The sequence below is a fragment of the Nematostella vectensis genome, chromosome 8, assembly GCF_932526225.1.
Source record: "Nematostella vectensis chromosome 8, jaNemVect1.1, whole genome shotgun sequence".
Taxonomy (NCBI): Eukaryota; Metazoa; Cnidaria; class Anthozoa; order Actiniaria; family Edwardsiidae; genus Nematostella; species Nematostella vectensis.
This window is the reverse complement of record NC_064041.1, coordinates 5,421,351-5,439,196: the sequence shown is the minus strand read 5'-3', so window position 1 is coordinate 5,439,196 and position 17,846 is coordinate 5,421,351. Positions and strand designations below refer to the sequence as shown.

The following is a 17,846-nucleotide window of genomic DNA, read 5'->3' as shown; positions in this document are numbered from 1 at the left end:
GTTCGAATCCCACTCCTGACATTTTTATCCAGAGGATGGGAGCAGTCATACACTATAAGAGTGATATTTACCGTTCCTTCAAGAATGGCCCGTTTTTTGCGTTCAAGGGGACTGCTCTGGCACCCTATGTACGCGCCTGCACGTGGACTGACATTGCAAACGTCACGTTACCCGCGTTTTTATTGGTCTAGTTATCGGAGCACGTGGATAGGCAGTGTACACGTCACTTACCCGGGTCCTAATTGGTTGTAGTTAGCGGGGCACGAGGTTTGCACGCAGCGGTAGCTCCCTTTTGTGTTGAAGCACTGCTCGTCTCGCTGGCACACTCCATCAGATCCTGCGCACTCATCATCATCTGGAAGAGACAATAAATCGCAGAGATTAAACGAGGAAACATAAAGGGTCAGTTGACCGACTTCTCAATTACGCCGTCAGCGAAGAAACCAAAGCCGTTACAAAGTACACCAGTAGCAAGTTTTTTTTTATTGATTAAAACTATTATTGATAAAACGGAACTTTGACTATAGTGTTTAGTTACTCGCTACTTCTGTTACCTTTAACTAATATCAATTTCCTTTGGATTCGTTTACAGTAATCTATTTACTGCATCTTCTATCACAGTTCTTTGAAATTTTGATAACTCGAACTCGCCCGCTTATTCAAAGTGAATTGTATTGTTTCTTATCAAGCAAGAGAGCATAATGCTTTCTTGTCATCAATTGCTTCCCAAAATCTTTTACCCCCCCCCCCCCCCCCCCCCTTTTCACTGGAAATTTTAAACAAACTGAAATTCCAATGACTTACCCATGCAGGTTCGTCCGTCCGGACTTGTCCGATATCCAGGCGGACATTTGCACTGGTACCCGCCTTCTGTGTTAATGCACTGGTACTGACAAGAGTTCGTTTGGTTGGATGAGCACTCATCGATATCTGCACCACGAAACAAATGAAAAAAAAAACTTTACTGAACTGAGCTGGAAATAATGATTTGTATGTGAGGCGAAGACTGTATTTGAAGGCCGCTTCCTGCGCCAACTTCTAGCAACTAGCCTTGCAAACACGAGTCGCTATTTCGTTTGGCAGTCTTTAACCCATTTACGAATTTGCACGTCGTTGGTGCGCTTCCTTACGTCCTTCACCATAACCCCTTCCCTACCCGCTTTGGGAATTGCTTACTAAATCCTTCCTCTATCCAAATTACCGAGCTTACCAACACAAGACTGTCTATCGATTGCCAGTCTGTAGCCTTTTACGCATTCACAGCTGTACCCTTGCTCTGAAAACCCACACCTTTGGTCACATTTCAGGTTATTCAGGACACACCCATCAATACCTAAGGGATAGTAAAAAATCAACTGTTAGCAAACAGACGGAAGGACGGTCGGACAGATGGATGTAAAATAGGTAGACGGACAGACTGGAGGAAGGACGAACTGAAAGACAGATCGAACGGACTAGCGGAAGGAAAGACAGACAGACAGAAAGATAAAACCTACCTCCACACGAGAGCCCATCAGCCTTAAGGTATCCTCCAGGCGGACACAAACACTTGAAGCTTCCGCGTGTGTTTTGACACTTGTACTGACACAGACCAGGGAAGTCCACACACTCGTTTACATCTGGAATAATGCATATGTGTTGTTTACATCCGGAAACATGTATTTGTCTACCTACACTATACTCATAAACTCGAGTAAAACTCTAAACGGCATTCATATTTACGAAACTTTTGCCATCATTGCGTAAATAAATCAACACAAAGTTGACATTGTAGGTCGCCTCTGTGAAAACAAAGTAGCTACGCTGACGTTTTCGAGGATTAGTCCTTAGTCAGAACATAAGCCCTCTCTTAACGATGGCCCCCGAAGGGCTCCAAAGAGCCTATTACCATTATTATCATGCGCGTACCCAAGATTGGCCGAGGGGGGTGCGCAATCATAGGTATCATATAAAAAGCACAGTATTTAAAGATTCATTTCTTTAATAAGAAATGACCCATTTTGGGGCGCCAAGGGGGGAGGGGAGGGGGGGTGGCGCGCGCACCCTGGTCATTATTATGTGCGGGGCATCTTACCTCTGGTGAAACGGGTTCAATTTCCTGTCGAGACATAGTATAGCATAATATGTTTCTCAGACCTGTATTTACATGCTGAACGCATGTTGATTTACTTGAAGCTTGTCTTCCCCAGTTCCAGCATGCGTAATTCGACACACATTAGGATTTTAAGAAGCATTATGAACAAATAGTGGTAAAAGCGCTAGATGAATATGTGTGCCGCCCCCCACCCCCTCCCCCTCCATGGTTGCTTGTTGGAGTCATGCTACCTTGGCAGGGTCCTCCTGGTGTCTTTGACTTGAATCCTCGTGGGCAGGTACAGTAGAAGCTCCCGTGGGTGTTCATACAAAAATGGGTAAACTTGCAGTCATGGCCACCTTCTACGCACTCGTTGACATCTAGGTACATAAATGCACAACATAATGTTTTCTAAAACTGTATCGTTTTTTTATTAGTGTAACGAGCCAGGCATACAAAGATGCTGCTCGAATGTCCTTTTTAAAAGGTTCGTAATTCTCCTAAATTACATTGTGCGTGAGTGTAAGCTGTGTTTGCTCGTATTTTGCGTCATTGAGCTCGCACTGCTTTGGGCCACCCCTTCTACTTCCCTTATTTCCCTTTACGCCTCTCTACCAACACACGATCCCTCCAAACTTGAACCCTTCATGGATCGATGATCGATGCCTCCCTGCATTGCATGCGACCACCCCATCTACAGCACCTCCCCCCCCCAAACACTCGCACCTCTCCGTCCCTACCTACACACGCCCCCTCCAAGGTCCGCTTGAACCCCAAGCTACACGAGTCGAGGCACTTATAGCCTCCCATGGTGTTCGCGCACTGCTTGGGACCGCACACGCTGGCATTAACGCGGCATTCGTCGATATCTGCAAAAAGAAACATGAAGAAACATTATTAGGGCCGTAGCAGGGGGCGGGGCATTGGGGGCACGTGCCCCCCCCCTTCTCCAAATAATTCGAGGCCTGCTACGGCTATGTTGATATGGCTTTGCGCTAGGGTTTTACTTTACTGATGCACCTCGAGACATTGCTTATTTTAGCATTTATTTTACACTTTGGAAGCAAATCTCAATATTAAAACTACTTTCCTCGTTATATGCTGATGTCCTGCACAGCAAACACTGTATTTTGGCAAATTTAAGGGAAGTTGGAGGTTTTAAAAAAATCACTCCGTTATGTAAAGAAGGCCAATCACGTCACCATTTTACGCTCCCGCAAAATACCGACTCATTAAAAGAATCCTTCTTTATCGGCTAATTCAAGCAAGTGACTTAGAAAACTCCATTCAAATATCATCAATAAAGTATGGGTCTTTAATCGTGGATGGCTATTTTGTAGTTTTCTTGCAGATGAATCGCTGTATTCTCAATTGTAAACAATAACAAAGGAGTGGATGATCGACATTCTTTAAAGAGAATGGGGGGAGGGTATGTTTTAATACTTACCCCTGCATTGGCCACCAGCAATGAGTTCGTACCCAGAAAAACAGTAACACTCATAGCTGCCGTCAGTATTCCTGCAGCCATGGTTACAGACCACGCCCACACACTCGTCGATATCTGAGACACGGAAATAGCGTGACTGGTTTATACTGTCGTTCTGTATGCTAGAATATCTAATTATTTGGGAAATATAATTACCCATAGACTATTTCATCTTTAAGCATTAGAACGGAGCCATTTTTATTCTAGGATGGATTAAATTTCGCAGTGATTAAAGTACATCTTATTTTCACTGATTTTAGCGACACTGAAAGATTCGCCCTTCCTCAGTTCCCCAGATTACTTTGTGATCCATATGAAAGAGACCTGTTCGCAGATAATTTGAAACTGACATAGCTTGGGTTCCGGTGTACGTAGGCTATGAGGTAGTACAAGGTCCATCTAAAAAGTGACATGTTGCTTGCGTGAGATAATTGCAGGATGCTTGCCATGTGTTTGTCTTACATCAAGATGTTTGTCTCAGCTAGGTACGTAACATGGTTGCGTGACTCATGTCATGTGTGACTCACCTAGACGTGTGACATGGATGGATGACGCATGGAATGTGCGAATCCCCTAGACGCGTGACATAGCATGTGTGACTCACCTAGGCACTTGCCGTCTTTCAAGCGCATACATACCCCTTGTTTCATGTACAACTGTAAAAGCCGAGAGTGTTCTGGCACGAGTGGGTGACGCGTGACACGGTTGCGTGACACATGGCATATGCAACTCACCTAGGCACTTGCCGTCTTTCAGTGCAAACCCTTTGTCGCACGTACAACTGTAAAAGCCGAGAGTGTTCTGGCACGAGTGGGTGACGCGTGACACGGTTGCGTGACACATGGCATATGTGACTCACCTAGGCACTTGCCGTCTTTCAAGCGCATACATACCCCTTGTTTCATGTACAACTGTAAAAGCCGAGAGTGTTCTGGCACGAGTGGGTGACGCGTGACACGGTTGCGTGACACATGGCATATGTGACTCACCTAGGCACTTGCCGTCTTTCAGTGCAAACCCTTTGTCGCACGTACAACTGTAAAAGCCGAGAGTGTTCTGGCACGAGTGGGTGACGCGTGACACGGTTGCGTGACACATGGCATGTGTGACTCACCTAGGCACTTGCCGTCTTTCAAGCGCATACATACCCCTTGTTTCATGTACAACTGTAAAAGCCGAGAGTGTTCTGGCACGAGTGGGTGACGCGTGACACGGTTGCGTGACACATGGCATATGTGACTCACCTAGGCACTTGCCGTCTTTCAGTGCAAACCCTTTGTCGCACGTACAACTGTAAAAGCCGAGAGTGTTCTGGCACGAGTGGGTGACGCGTGACACGGTTGCGTGACACATGGCATATGTGACTCACCTAAGCACTTGCCGTCTTTCAGTGCAAACCCTTTGTCGCACGTACAACTGTAAAAGCCGAGAGTGTTCTGGCACGAGTGGGTGACGCGTGACACGTTTGCGTGACACATGGCATATGTGACTCACCTAAGCACTTGCCGTCTTTCAGTGCAAACCCTTTGTCGCACGTACAACTGTAAAAGCCGAGAGTGTTCTGGCACGAGTGGGTGACGCGTGACACGGTTGCGTGACACATGGCATATGTGACTCACCTAAGCACTTGCCGTCTTTTAGTGCAAACCCTTTGTCGCACGTACAACTGTAAGAGCCGAGAGTGTTCTGGCACGAGTGGGTACAGGGGTGAGTCCCGCGACTAGGGCGCGACCTGAACTCAGCGCACTCGTCTACATCTACGAATAAAACAATGACACTCTAATAATATAGAATAACGAATATAATAAAATAATAATATAATAACGAAGAATAGTGATATAGAATAACGAATGAAAAAATTCCTAGATATTTAAAAAATACAACACCTGTTTTTTTTCTTTTTGTTGTTGTTGTTGTTGAGACCTTATTGGGCCAGGGGAAGGGGATTTCTTTTAGTTATGGAAACTCCATTAAATCACCTGGATGTCAATTGCCAATCGGGCACTCTGTATGGCTTATCTACAGCGAAAAAAACTATTCATCATTTTTATAAAAAAAGGAACCGCTCGCCTGTAGTTATCTGTCAAGCGGCGATTTATCGATATTCAGCGAACTCTCCTTCACAACCTTTAGTGTTTTTTGCTTGGTTAGCAGCTCCTTGCAGAGGTCACATGATTAGAAACCTTTAGTGTTTTTTGCTTGGTTAGCAGCTCCTTGCAGAGGTCACATGATTAGAAACCTTTAGTGTTTTTTGCTTGGTTAGCAGCTCCTTGCGGAGGTCACATGATCAGAAACCATTAGTGTTTTTTGCTTGGTTAGCAGCTCCTTGCAGAGGTCACATGATCAGAAACCTTTAGTGTTTTTTGCTTGGTCAGCAGTTCCTTGCGGAGGTCACATGATCAGAAACCTTTAGTGTTTTTTGCTTGGTCAGCAGCTCCTTGCAGAGGTCACATGATCAGAAACCATTAGTGTTTTTTGCTTGGTCAGAAGCTCCTTGCAGAGGTCACATGATCAGAAACCTTTAGTGTTTTTTGCTTGATCAGCAGCTCCTTGCAGAGGTCACATGATTAGAAACCATTAGTGTTTTTTGCTTGGTCAGCAGCTCCTTGCGGAGGTCACATGATCAGAAACCTTTAGTGTTTTTTGCTTGGTCAGCAGTTCCTTGCGGAGGTCACATGATCAGAAACCTTTAGTGTTTTTTGCTTGGTCAGCAGCTCCTTGCGGAGGTCACATGATTAGAAACCATTAGTGTTTTTTGCTTGGTCAGAAGCTCCTTGCAGAGGTCACATGATCAGAAACCTTTAGTGTTTTTTGCTTGATCAGCAGCTCCTTGCAGAGGTCACATGATTAGAAACCATAAGTGTTTTTTGCTTGGTCAGCAGCTCCTTGCGGAGGTCACATGATCAGAAACCTTTAGTGTTTTTTGCTTGGTCAGCAGCTCCTTGCGGAGGTCACATGATTAGAAACCATAAGTGTTTTTTGCTTGGTCAGTAGCTCCTTGCGGGGGTCACATGATTAGAAACCTTTAGTGTTTTTTGCTTGGTCAGCAGCTCCTTGCGGAGGTCACATGATCAGAAACCTTTAGTGTTTTTTGCTTGGTCAACAGCTCCTTGCAGAGGTCACATGATCAGAAACCTTTAGTGTTTTTTGCTTGGTTAGCAGCTCCTTGCAGAGGTCACATGATCAGAAACCTTTAGTGTTTTTTGCTTGGTCAACAGCTCCTTGCAGAGGTCACATGATTAGAAACCTTTAGTGTTTTTGCTTGGTCAGAAGCTCCTTGCAGAGGTCACATGATCAGAAACCTTTAGTGTTTTTTGCTTGGTCAGCAGCTCCTTGCGGAGGTCACATGATTAGAAACCATTAGTGTTTTTTGCTTGGTCAGCAGCTCCTTGCGGAGGTCACATGATTAGAAACCTTTAGTGTTTTTTGCTTGGTTAGCAGCTCCTTGCAGAGGTCACATGATTAGAAACCATAAGTGTTTTTTGCTTGGTCAGCAGCTCCTTGCGGAGGTCACATGATCAGAAACCTTTAGTGTTTTTTGCTTGGTCAGCAGCTCCTTGCAGAGGTCACATGATCAGAAACCTTTAGTGTTTTTTGCTTGGTCAGCAGCTCCTTGCGGAGGTCACATGATTAGAAACCATTAGTGTTTTTTGCTTGGTCAGCAGCTCCTTGCGGAGGTCACATGATTAGAAACCTTTAGTGTTTTTTGCTTGGTTAGCAGCTCCTTGCAGAGGTCACATGATTAGAAACCATAAGTGTTTTTTGCTTGGTCAGCAGCTCCTTGCAGAGGTCACATGATTAGAAACCATAAGTGTTTTTTGCTTGGTCAGCAGCTCCTTGCGGAAGTCACATGATCAGAAACCATTAGTGTTTTTTGCTTGGTCAGCAGCTCCTTGCGGAGGTCACATGATTAGAAACCTTTAGTGTTTTTTGCTTGGTCAGTAGCTCCTTGCAGAGGTCACATGATTAGAAACCTTTAGTGTTTTTTGCTTGGTCAGCAGCTCCTTGCGGAGGTCACATGATCAGAAACCTTTAGTGTTTTTTGCTTGGTCAGCAGCTCCTTGCGGAAGTCACATGATCAGAAACCATTAGTGTTTTTTGCTTGGTCAGCAGCTCCTTGCAGAGGTCACATGATTAGAAACCTTTAGTATTTTTTGCTTGGTCAGCAGCTCCTTGCAGAGGTCACATGATTAGAAACCTTTAGTGTTTTTTGCTTGGTCAGCAGCTCCTTGCGGAAGTCACATGATCAGAAACCATTAGTGTTTTTTGCTTGGTCAGCAGCTCCTTGCAGAGGTCACATGATTAGAAACCATAAGTGTTTTTTGCTTGGTCAGCAGCTCCTTGCAGAGGTCACATGATTAGAAACCATAAGTGTTTTTTGCTTGGTCAGCAGCTCCTTGCAGAGGTCACATGATCAGAAACCTTTAGTGTTTTTTGCTTTGTCAGCAGCTCCTTGCAGAGGTCACATGATTAGAAACCATAAGTGTTTTTTGCTTGGTCAGCAGCTCCTTGCGGAAGTCACATGATCAGAAACCTTTAGTGTTTTTTGCTTTGTCAGCAGCTCCTTGCGGAGGTCACATGATTAGAAACCATTAGTGTTTTTTGCTTGGTCAGCAGCTCCTTGCGGAAGTCACATGATCAGAAACCATTAGTGTTTTTTGCTTGGTCAGCAGCTCCTTGCAGAGGTCACATGATTAGAAACCTTTAGTGTTTTTTGCTTGGTCAGCAGCTCCTTGCAGAGGTCACATGATTAGAAACCTTTAGTGTTTTTTGCTTGGTCAGCAGCTCCTTGCGGAAGTCACATGATCAGAAACCATAAGTGTTTTTTGCTTGGTCAGCAGCTCCTTGCAGAGGTCACATGATTAGAAACCATAAGTGTTTTTTGCTTGGTCAGCAGCTCCTTGCGGAGGTCACATGATTAGAAACCATAAGTGTTTTTTGCTTGGTCAGCAGCTCCTTGCAGAGGTCACATGATTAGAAACCATAAGTGTTTTTTGCTTGGTCAGCAGCTCCTTGCGGAAGTCACATGATCAGAAACCATTAGTGTTTTTTGCTTGGTCAGCAGCTCCTTGCGGAAGTCACATGATCAGAAACCATTAGTGTTTTTTGCTTGGTCAGCAGCTCCTTGCGGAAGTCACATGATCAGAAACCATTAGTGTTTTTTGCTTGGTCAGCAGCTCCTTGCAGAGGTCACATGATTAGAAACCATAAGTGTTTTTTGCTTGGTCAGCAGCTCCTTGCAGAAGTCACATGATCAGAAACCTTTAATGTTTTTTGCTTGGTCAGCAGCTCCTTGCAGAGGTCACATGATCAGAAACCATTAGTGTTTTTTGCTTGGTCAGCAGCTCCTTGCAGAGGTCACATGATTAGAAACCATAAGTGTTTTTTGCTTGGTCAGCAGCTCCTTGCGGAGGTCACATGATTAGAAACCATTAGTGTTTTTTGCTTGGTCAGCAGCTCCTTGCGGAAGTCACATGATCAGAAACCATTAGTGTTTTTTGCTTGGTCAGCAGCTCCTTGCAGAGGTCACATGATTAGAAACCATAAGTGTTTTTTGCTTGGTCAGCAGCTCCTTGCGGAGGTCACATGATCAGAAACCATTAGTGTTTTTTGCTTGGTCAGCAGCTCCTTGCAGAGGTCACATGATTAGAAACCATAAGTGTTTTTTGCTTGGTCAGCAGCTCCTTGCAGAGGTCACATGATCAGAAACCATTAGTGTTTTTTGCTTGGTCAGAAGCTCCTTGCGGAGGTCACATGATCAGAAACCATTAGTGTTTTTTGCTTGGTCAGCAGCTCCTTGCGGAGGTCACATGATTAGAAACCTTTAGTGTTTTTTGCTTGGTCAGCAGTTCCTTGCAGAGGTCACATGATTAGAAACCTTTAGTGTTTTTTGCTTGGTCAACAGCTCCTTGCAGAGGTCACATGATTAGAAACCATAAGTGTTTTTTGCTTGGTCAGCAGCTCCTTGCGGAGGTCACATGATTAGAAACCATTAGTGTTTTTTGCTTGGTCAGAAGCTCCTTGCAGAGGTCACATGATTAGAAACCATTAGTGTTTTTTGCTTGGTCAGCAGCTCCTTGCAGAGGTCACATGATCAGAAACCTTTAGTGTTTTTTGCTTGGTCAGCAGCTCCTTGCAGAGGTCACATGATCAGAAACCTTTAATGTTTTTTGCTTGGTCAACAGCTCCTTGCAGAGGTCACATGATCAGAAACCATTAGTGTTTTTTGCTTGGTCAGCAGCTCCTTGCGGAGGTCACATGATCAGAAACCTTTAGTATTTTTTGCTTGGTCAGCAGCTCCTTGCGGAGGTCACATGATCAGAAACCTTTAGTGTTTTTTGCTTGGTCAGCAGCTCCTTGCAGAGGTCACATGATCAGAAACCTTTAGTGTTTTTTGCTTGGTCAGCAGCTCCTTGCAGAGGTCACATGATCAGAAACCTTTAGTGTTTTTTGCTTGGTCAGCAGCTCCTTGCAGAGGTCACATGATTAGAAACCTTTAGTGTTTTTTGCTTGGTCAGCAGCTCCTTGCAGAGGTCACATGATCAGAAACCTTTAATGTTTTTTGCTTGGTCAGCAGCTCCTTGCAGAGGTCACATGATCAGAAACCATTAGTGTTTTTTGCTTGGTCAGCAGCTCCTTGCAGAGGTCACATGATCAGAAACCTTCAATGTTTTTTGCTTGGTCAGCAGCTCCTTGCGGAGGTCACATGATCAGAAACCTTTAGTGTTTTTTGCTTGGTCAGCAGCTCCTTGCAGAGGTCACATGATTAGAAACCATTAGTGTTTTTTGCTTGGTCAGAAGCTCCTTGCAGAGGTCACATGATCAGAAACCTTTAGTGTTTTTTGCTTGGTCAGCAGCTCCTTGCAGAGGTCACATGATCAGAAACCTTTAATGTTTTTTGCTTGGTCAACAGCTCCTTGCAGAGGTCACATGATCAGAAACCATTAGTGTTTTTTGCTTGGTCAGCAGCTCCTTGCGGAGGTCACATGATCAGAAACCTTTAGTGTTTTTTGCTTGGTCAGAAGCTCCTTGCAGAGGTCACATGATCAGAAACCTTTAATGTTTTTTGCTTGGTCAACAGCTCCTTGCAGAGGTCACATGATCAGAAACCTTTAGTGTTTTTTGCTTGGTCAGAAGCTCCTTGCAGAGGTCACATGATCAGAAACCTTTAGTGTTTTTTGCTTGGTCAGCAGCTCCTTGCAGAGGTCACATGATCAGAAACCTTTAATGTTTTTTGCTTGGTCAACAGCTCCTTGCAGAGGTCACATGATCAGAAACCTTTAGTGTTTTTTGCTTGGTCAGCAGCTCCTTGCAGAGGTCACATGATCAGAAACCTTTAATGTTTTTTGCTTGGTCAACAGCTCCTTGCAGAGGTCACATGATTAGAAACCATTAGTGTTTTTTGCTTGGTCAGCAGCTCCTTGCAGAGGTCACATGATCAGAAACCTTTAATGTTTTTTGCTTGGTCAACAGCTCCTTGCAGAGGTCACATGATCAGAAACCTTTAATGTTTTTTGCTTGGTCAACAGCTCCTTGCAGAGGTCACATGATCAGAAACCATTAGTGTTTTTTGCTTGGTCAGCAGCTCCTTGCGGAGGTCACATGATCAGAAACCTTTAGTGTTTTTTGCTTGGTCAGCAGCTCCTTGCAGAAGTCACATGATTAGAAACCATAAGTGTTTTTTGCTTGGTCAGCAGCTCCTTGCAGAGGTCACATGATCAGAAACCATTAGTGTTTTTTGCTTGGTCAGAAGCTCCTTGCGGAGGTCACATGATCAGAAACCATTAGTGTTTTTTGCTTGGTCAGCAGCTCCTTGCGGAGGTCACATGATTAGAAACCTTTAGTGTTTTTTGCTTGGTCAGCAGTTCCTTGCAGAGGTCACATGATTAGAAACCTTTAGTGTTTTTTGCTTGGTCAACAGCTCCTTGCAGAGGTCACATGATTAGAAACCATAAGTGTTTTTTGCTTGGTCAGCAGCTCCTTGCGGAGGTCACATGATTAGAAACCATTAGTGTTTTTTGCTTGGTCAGAAGCTCCTTGCAGAGGTCACATGATTAGAAACCATTAGTGTTTTTTGCTTGGTCAGCAGCTCCTTGCAGAGGTCACATGATCAGAAACCTTTAGTGTTTTTTGCTTGGTCAGCAGCTCCTTGCAGAGGTCACATGATCAGAAACCTTTAATGTTTTTTGCTTGGTCAACAGCTCCTTGCAGAGGTCACATGATCAGAAACCATTAGTGTTTTTTGCTTGGTCAGCAGCTCCTTGCGGAGGTCACATGATCAGAAACCTTTAGTATTTTTTGCTTGGTCAGCAGCTCCTTGCGGAGGTCACATGATCAGAAACCTTTAGTGTTTTTTGCTTGGTCAGCAGCTCCTTGCAGAGGTCACATGATCAGAAACCTTTAGTGTTTTTTGCTTGGTCAGCAGCTCCTTGCAGAGGTCACATGATCAGAAACCTTTAGTGTTTTTTGCTTGGTCAGCAGCTCCTTGCAGAGGTCACATGATTAGAAACCTTTAGTGTTTTTTGCTTGGTCAGCAGCTCCTTGCAGAGGTCACATGATCAGAAACCTTTAATGTTTTTTGCTTGGTCAGCAGCTCCTTGCAGAGGTCACATGATCAGAAACCATTAGTGTTTTTTGCTTGGTCAGCAGCTCCTTGCAGAGGTCACATGATCAGAAACCTTCAATGTTTTTTGCTTGGTCAGCAGCTCCTTGCGGAGGTCACATGATCAGAAACCTTTAGTGTTTTTTGCTTGGTCAGCAGCTCCTTGCAGAGGTCACATGATTAGAAACCATTAGTGTTTTTTGCTTGGTCAGAAGCTCCTTGCAGAGGTCACATGATCAGAAACCTTTAGTGTTTTTTGCTTGGTCAGCAGCTCCTTGCAGAGGTCACATGATCAGAAACCTTTAATGTTTTTTGCTTGGTCAACAGCTCCTTGCAGAGGTCACATGATCAGAAACCATTAGTGTTTTTTGCTTGGTCAGCAGCTCCTTGCGGAGGTCACATGATCAGAAACCTTTAGTGTTTTTTGCTTGGTCAGAAGCTCCTTGCAGAGGTCACATGATCAGAAACCTTTAATGTTTTTTGCTTGGTCAACAGCTCCTTGCAGAGGTCACATGATCAGAAACCTTTAGTGTTTTTTGCTTGGTCAGAAGCTCCTTGCAGAGGTCACATGATCAGAAACCTTTAGTGTTTTTTGCTTGGTCAGCAGCTCCTTGCAGAGGTCACATGATCAGAAACCTTTAATGTTTTTTGCTTGGTCAACAGCTCCTTGCAGAGGTCACATGATCAGAAACCTTTAGTGTTTTTTGCTTGGTCAGCAGCTCCTTGCAGAGGTCACATGATCAGAAACCTTTAATGTTTTTTGCTTGGTCAACAGCTCCTTGCAGAGGTCACATGATTAGAAACCATTAGTGTTTTTTGCTTGGTCAGCAGCTCCTTGCAGAGGTCACATGATCAGAAACCTTTAATGTTTTTTGCTTGGTCAACAGCTCCTTGCAGAGGTCACATGATCAGAAACCTTTAATGTTTTTTGCTTGGTCAACAGCTCCTTGCAGAGGTCACATGATCAGAAACCATTAGTGTTTTTTGCTTGGTCAGCAGCTCCTTGCGGAGGTCACATGATCAGAAACCTTTAGTGTTTTTTGCTTGGTCAGCAGCTCCTTGCAGAAGTCACATGATTAGAAACCTTTAGTGTTTTTTGCTTGGTCAGCAGTTCCTTGCAGAGGTCACATGATCAGAAACCTTTAGTGTTTTTTGCTTGGTCAGCAGTTCCTTGCGGAGGTCACATGATCAGAAATTTTTAGTGTTTTTTGCTTGGTCAGCAGCTCCTTGCGGAGGTCACATGATCAGAAACCTTTAGTGTTTTTTGCTTGGTCAGCAGCTCCTTGCAGAGGTCACATGATTAGAAACCATTAGTGTTTTTTGCTTGGTCAGAAGCTCCTTGCAGAGGTCACATGATCAGAAACCTTTAGTGTTTTTTGCTTGATCAGCAGCTCCTTGCAGAGGTCACATGATCAGAAACCTTTAGTGTTTTTTGCTTGGTCAGCAGCTCCTTGCGGAGGTCACATGATTAAAAACCATTAGTGTTTTTTGCTTGGTCAGCAGCTCCTTGCGGAGGTCACATGATCAGAAACCATTAGTGTTTTTTGCTTGGTCAGAAGCTCCTTGCAGAGGTCACATGATCAGAAACCTTTAGTGTTTTTTGCTTGGTCAGCAGCTCCTTGCGGAGGTCACATGATCAGAAACCTTTAGTGTTTTTTGCTTGGTCAGCAGCTCCTTGCGGAGGTCACATGATCAGAAACCTTCAATGTTTTTTGCTTGGTCAGCAGCTCCTTGCGGAGGTCACATGATCAGAAACCTTTAGTGTTTTTTGCTTGGTCAGCAGCTCCTTGCAGAGGTCACATGATTAGAAACCTTTAGTGTTTTTTGCTTGGTCAGCAGCTCCTTGCAGAGGTCACATGATCAGAAACCATAAGTGTTTTTTGCTTGGTCAGCAGCTCCTTGCGGAGGTCACATGATCAGAAACCTTTAGTGTTTTTTGCTTGGTCAGCAGCTCCTTGCAGAGGTCACATGATTAGAAACCATTAGTGTTTTTTGCTTGGTCAGAAGCTCCTTGCAGAGGTCACATGATCAGAAACCTTTAGTGTTTTTTGCTTGATCAGCAGCTCCTTGCAGAGGTCACATGATCAGAAACCTTTAGTGTTTTTTGCTTGGTCAGCAGCTCCTTGCGGAGGTCACATGATTAAAAACCTTTAGTGTTTTTTGCTTGGTCAGAAGCTCCTTGCAGAGGTCACATGATCAGAAACCTTTAGTGTTTTTTGCTTGGTCAGCAGCTCCTTGCGGAGGTCACATGATCAGAAACCTTTAGTGTTTTTTGCTTGGTCAGCAGCTCCTTGCGGAGGTCACATGATCAGAAACCTTCAATGTTTTTTGCTTGGTCAGCAGCTCCTTGCGGAGGTCACATGATCAGAAACCTTTAGTGTTTTTTGCTTGGTCAGCAGCTCCTTGCAGAGGTCACATGATTAGAAACCTTTAGTGTTTTTTGCTTGGTCAGCAGCTCCTTGCAGAGGTCACATGATCAGAAACCATAAGTGTTTTTTGCTTGGTCAGCAGCTCCTTGCGGAGGTCACATGATCAGAAACCATTAGTGTTTTTTGCTTGGTCAGAAGCTCCTTGCAGAGGTCACATGATCAGAAACCTTTAGTGTTTTTTGCTTGGTCAGCAGCTCCTTGCGGAGGTCACATGATCAGAAACCTTTAGTGTTTTTTGCTTGGTCAGCAGCTCCTTGCGGAGGTCACATGATCAGAAACCTTTAGTGTTTTTTGCTTGGTCAGAAGCTCCTTGCAGAGGTCACATGATCAGAAACCATTAGTGTTTTTTGCTTGGTCAGAAGCTCCTTGCGGAGGTCACATGATTAGCAACGATTACAGTGCTTGTCAACAATAAATGACTGACGTCAGAATGCTATTTGGCTGTTGGAAATCGTCGGCGAAAGTTCGCAGAATCTTGAAAACCGAAGTAAATAGTAGACGTAATAAAGGACTAAATGTGAGGTAGTTAGCGCGTGGTTGTTTGTTTGGAGATTTACTGGGTACAGCGTCAGAGGGACATTTGCCATTTTTACGTTGCGCGGGGGATTAGGTCGAGTTGATAAGCGAACAGTATGCTGGGACGATTTTAGGGGACACAATTCAACATGGCGTCGTAAACATGTTGATGTGATACTGTATGAAAGCTAGAAATTGTAGGTTTTGGAAATTCTACTACCGGAATATCTTCGTTAGTTAGACTCACAAAATCAACATTTGGCATCGTTCGTGCCAATCACCAGTCCCCCGCGGAACGTAAAAATGAGCAATAGCGGAGCTGTGCATACCAACACATGCGCCATCCGCTGCCTTGGAGTAGCCCGCACCACAGGGCGACTCGCAGCGGTAATTCCCAGGAGTATTGACACAACGCTGACCATCCGGACATTTCGTGGACGGTAGACTGCACTCGTCAAGATCTGGAAGATACAATACAAATCAGCTTACATGTCATTGACAGAGGACTATTCGAGGTTTTACAGGCAAAAATCCCGCATTTTTTTAATGCGAAAATGTTTAAAATTTAACCAATTGACTCCTGGCTATTTTGGAGCTGAATTTACAAAAAAGAACAGACGTATTTGGTACTTTGCTAAGATGACAAAATGACGGCTGTCAGAGACGTATATTTACCTTCACACGTTCTTTCATCGTCCAGTAGATAGAATCCTGGTCGGCAGATGCAGCGGAACGTGCCGTAACCATTCTGGCAGATGTGGGAACACGCACCGGGGAACTGACACTCGTCTATATCTGCGGCACAGAATTTGTACATGAAGTGGAGGACGTAAAAGAGTTAGGGGGAGGGGCGAGACACTTGTCTATATCTGCGGCACAGAAGTTGTACATGAAGTGGAGGTCGTGAAAGAGTTAGGGGTAGGGGCGAGACACTCGTCTATATCTGTGGCACAGAAGTTGTACATGAAGTGGAGGTCGCAAAAGAGTTAGGGGGAGGGGGGAAGAATGGGATACGCCCAAATCTCAATTTAAAGTGTCGGCCATAGAAGACGGAGGCCCCGATGTGGCCACCATATGAAAAAATCGTTGTCGTTTTGGGGGTCTGGTACCGAGGAAACTTTCTTTTCAGGGACCTTCTCAACTAACTTAAGATGGTCAGAGTTACTGTTTTTCTCTTCTGGTTACAAGTCATAAAGTTTACGAAGCCCCTGGGGTACGCTCACCTCAAAAATTACAAGAATCATGCAGATTTTCCAAATAAGGAATATATTAGTTTCTTTATGTGGAATTGACCGCCTTTGGCAAAAACGACAATTTTGTGCTCAATTTTCTTGCTATGTTTTTAACTTTTATTTTTCGCCCCCTTTTTCCCCCAGTACACCATCAACCTAAACAATAAAGCAACCTTCAGAGTAGGCGAGAGGTCAAAGGATACATTGATGTCGACATACCTATGCAATAAGTTCCTTTATCATTTTTCATCAGACCTTGAGGACACTCTGTCGGCTGTGGACCTAACAAGGAAACACATGATTTAGAGCAAGAGCGAGCACGCGTGAATTCCTGTGGTATAAGCATTTGTCTTAATATTGATTGAAAAAATAACAAAGTGTTGCTGGCTAGGACTCTCAGCCCTGAATTCTTACCAGATTAGTTTCTTGGGAAACCAGGCCCGTAGCAAGAATTTTGAGCGAGGGGCTTCGGGCTTCAGGGAACTTTCCCTGAACACAAAACTTGCACGATATACCCATACTCACTCCTTTTCCTGTAAGTCTTCATCTTCATGCTCAGAACTGTCGCAGCATTGTTGATATCCACTTCCATCACTTGAACCGTCTCAGACATGCTTTTCTCAGGCTCCGTAGGTGGTCGATAACGGACCGTGTAGTTACATTTATAGGCCTGGGGAAGGTGGAAATATTCACCATCATACTATTGTCATTATCACCATCAACATCACCCCCACTACCATCATCATCACTATCATCATCGTCGCCATCATCACTGTTACACTTATCACCATAAACATCATCACCGCTAATACTTGTGATCGCCACCATCTCGTCACCATGACAACCATTACCCTAGGTACATACATGTTTCTGTCCGTTTACGATGATGTAATGCACTCCATTTGAGCTCATCTCGCCCGGACCTGACTGAACGAAGGTGTCTTTGTAGTCCGCAAAGCTCACTTTAGCGTCTGTTGGATACTTGGGGGTCCCACCCTTGATATCGACATCCATGATAAAAACGCCTTGATCATCAATTCCACGGCCTGGGGGCAAGAAAAAGGATCAATTCCATGACCTGGGGCAGGGTTGGCAAGAGAAAGGATCATCAATTCCATGGCCTGGGGGCAAGAGAAAGGATCATCAATTCCACTGCCTGGGGGCAAGAGAAAGGATCATCAATTCCACGGCCTGGGGGGCAAGAGAAAGGATCATCAATTCCATGGCTTGGAGGCAAGAGAATGGATCATCACTTCCATGGCCTGGGGGCAAGGGAATGGATCATCAATTCCACGGCCTGGGGGCAAGGAAATGGATAATCAATTCCACGGCCTGGGGGCAAGAGAATGGATTATCAATATCATGGCCTGGGGACAAGAAAAAGGATAATAAATTCCACGGCCTGGGGGCAAGAGAATAGATCATCAATTCCATGGCCTAGGGGCAATAGAAAGGATCATCAACTCCACGGCCTGGGGGCAGGATAATGGATCATCAATATCATGGC

At 44.5% G+C, this 17,846-nt stretch overlaps 1 protein-coding gene across 4 annotated transcripts in view; it reads right to left on the bottom strand.

The window, feature by feature from the left end:
* The window catches only part of LOC5504495 (hemicentin-1), a 51,339-nt gene that overhangs the window by 1,353 nt on the left and 32,140 nt on the right, over positions 1 to 17,846 (bottom strand). For 2 of the 4 annotated variants that reach the window (XM_048731550.1, XM_048731549.1), the window contains exons 20-32: positions 17,204 to 17,385; positions 16,865 to 17,009; positions 16,559 to 16,621; positions 15,783 to 15,902; positions 15,437 to 15,568; positions 5,180 to 5,317; positions 3,522 to 3,635; positions 2,815 to 2,943; positions 2,326 to 2,454; positions 1,497 to 1,619; positions 1,211 to 1,333; positions 805 to 930; positions 232 to 355 (exon numbers count right to left, since the gene is read on the bottom strand). In XM_048731550.1, the coding sequence (XP_048587507.1) occupies positions 232 to 355; positions 805 to 930; positions 1,211 to 1,333; positions 1,497 to 1,619; positions 2,326 to 2,454; positions 2,815 to 2,943; positions 3,522 to 3,635; positions 5,180 to 5,317; positions 15,437 to 15,568; positions 15,783 to 15,902; positions 16,559 to 16,621; positions 16,865 to 17,009; positions 17,204 to 17,385 (1,648 nt within the window). Of the gene's footprint in view, positions 1 to 231; positions 356 to 804; positions 931 to 1,210; positions 1,334 to 1,496; positions 1,620 to 2,325; positions 2,455 to 2,814; positions 2,944 to 3,521; positions 3,636 to 5,179; positions 5,318 to 5,458; positions 5,580 to 15,436; positions 15,569 to 15,782; positions 15,903 to 16,558; positions 16,622 to 16,864; positions 17,010 to 17,203; positions 17,386 to 17,846 lie in introns of those variants that run through there. The other 2 variants (XR_007312574.1, XM_048731551.1) reach the window with 2 other exon arrangements.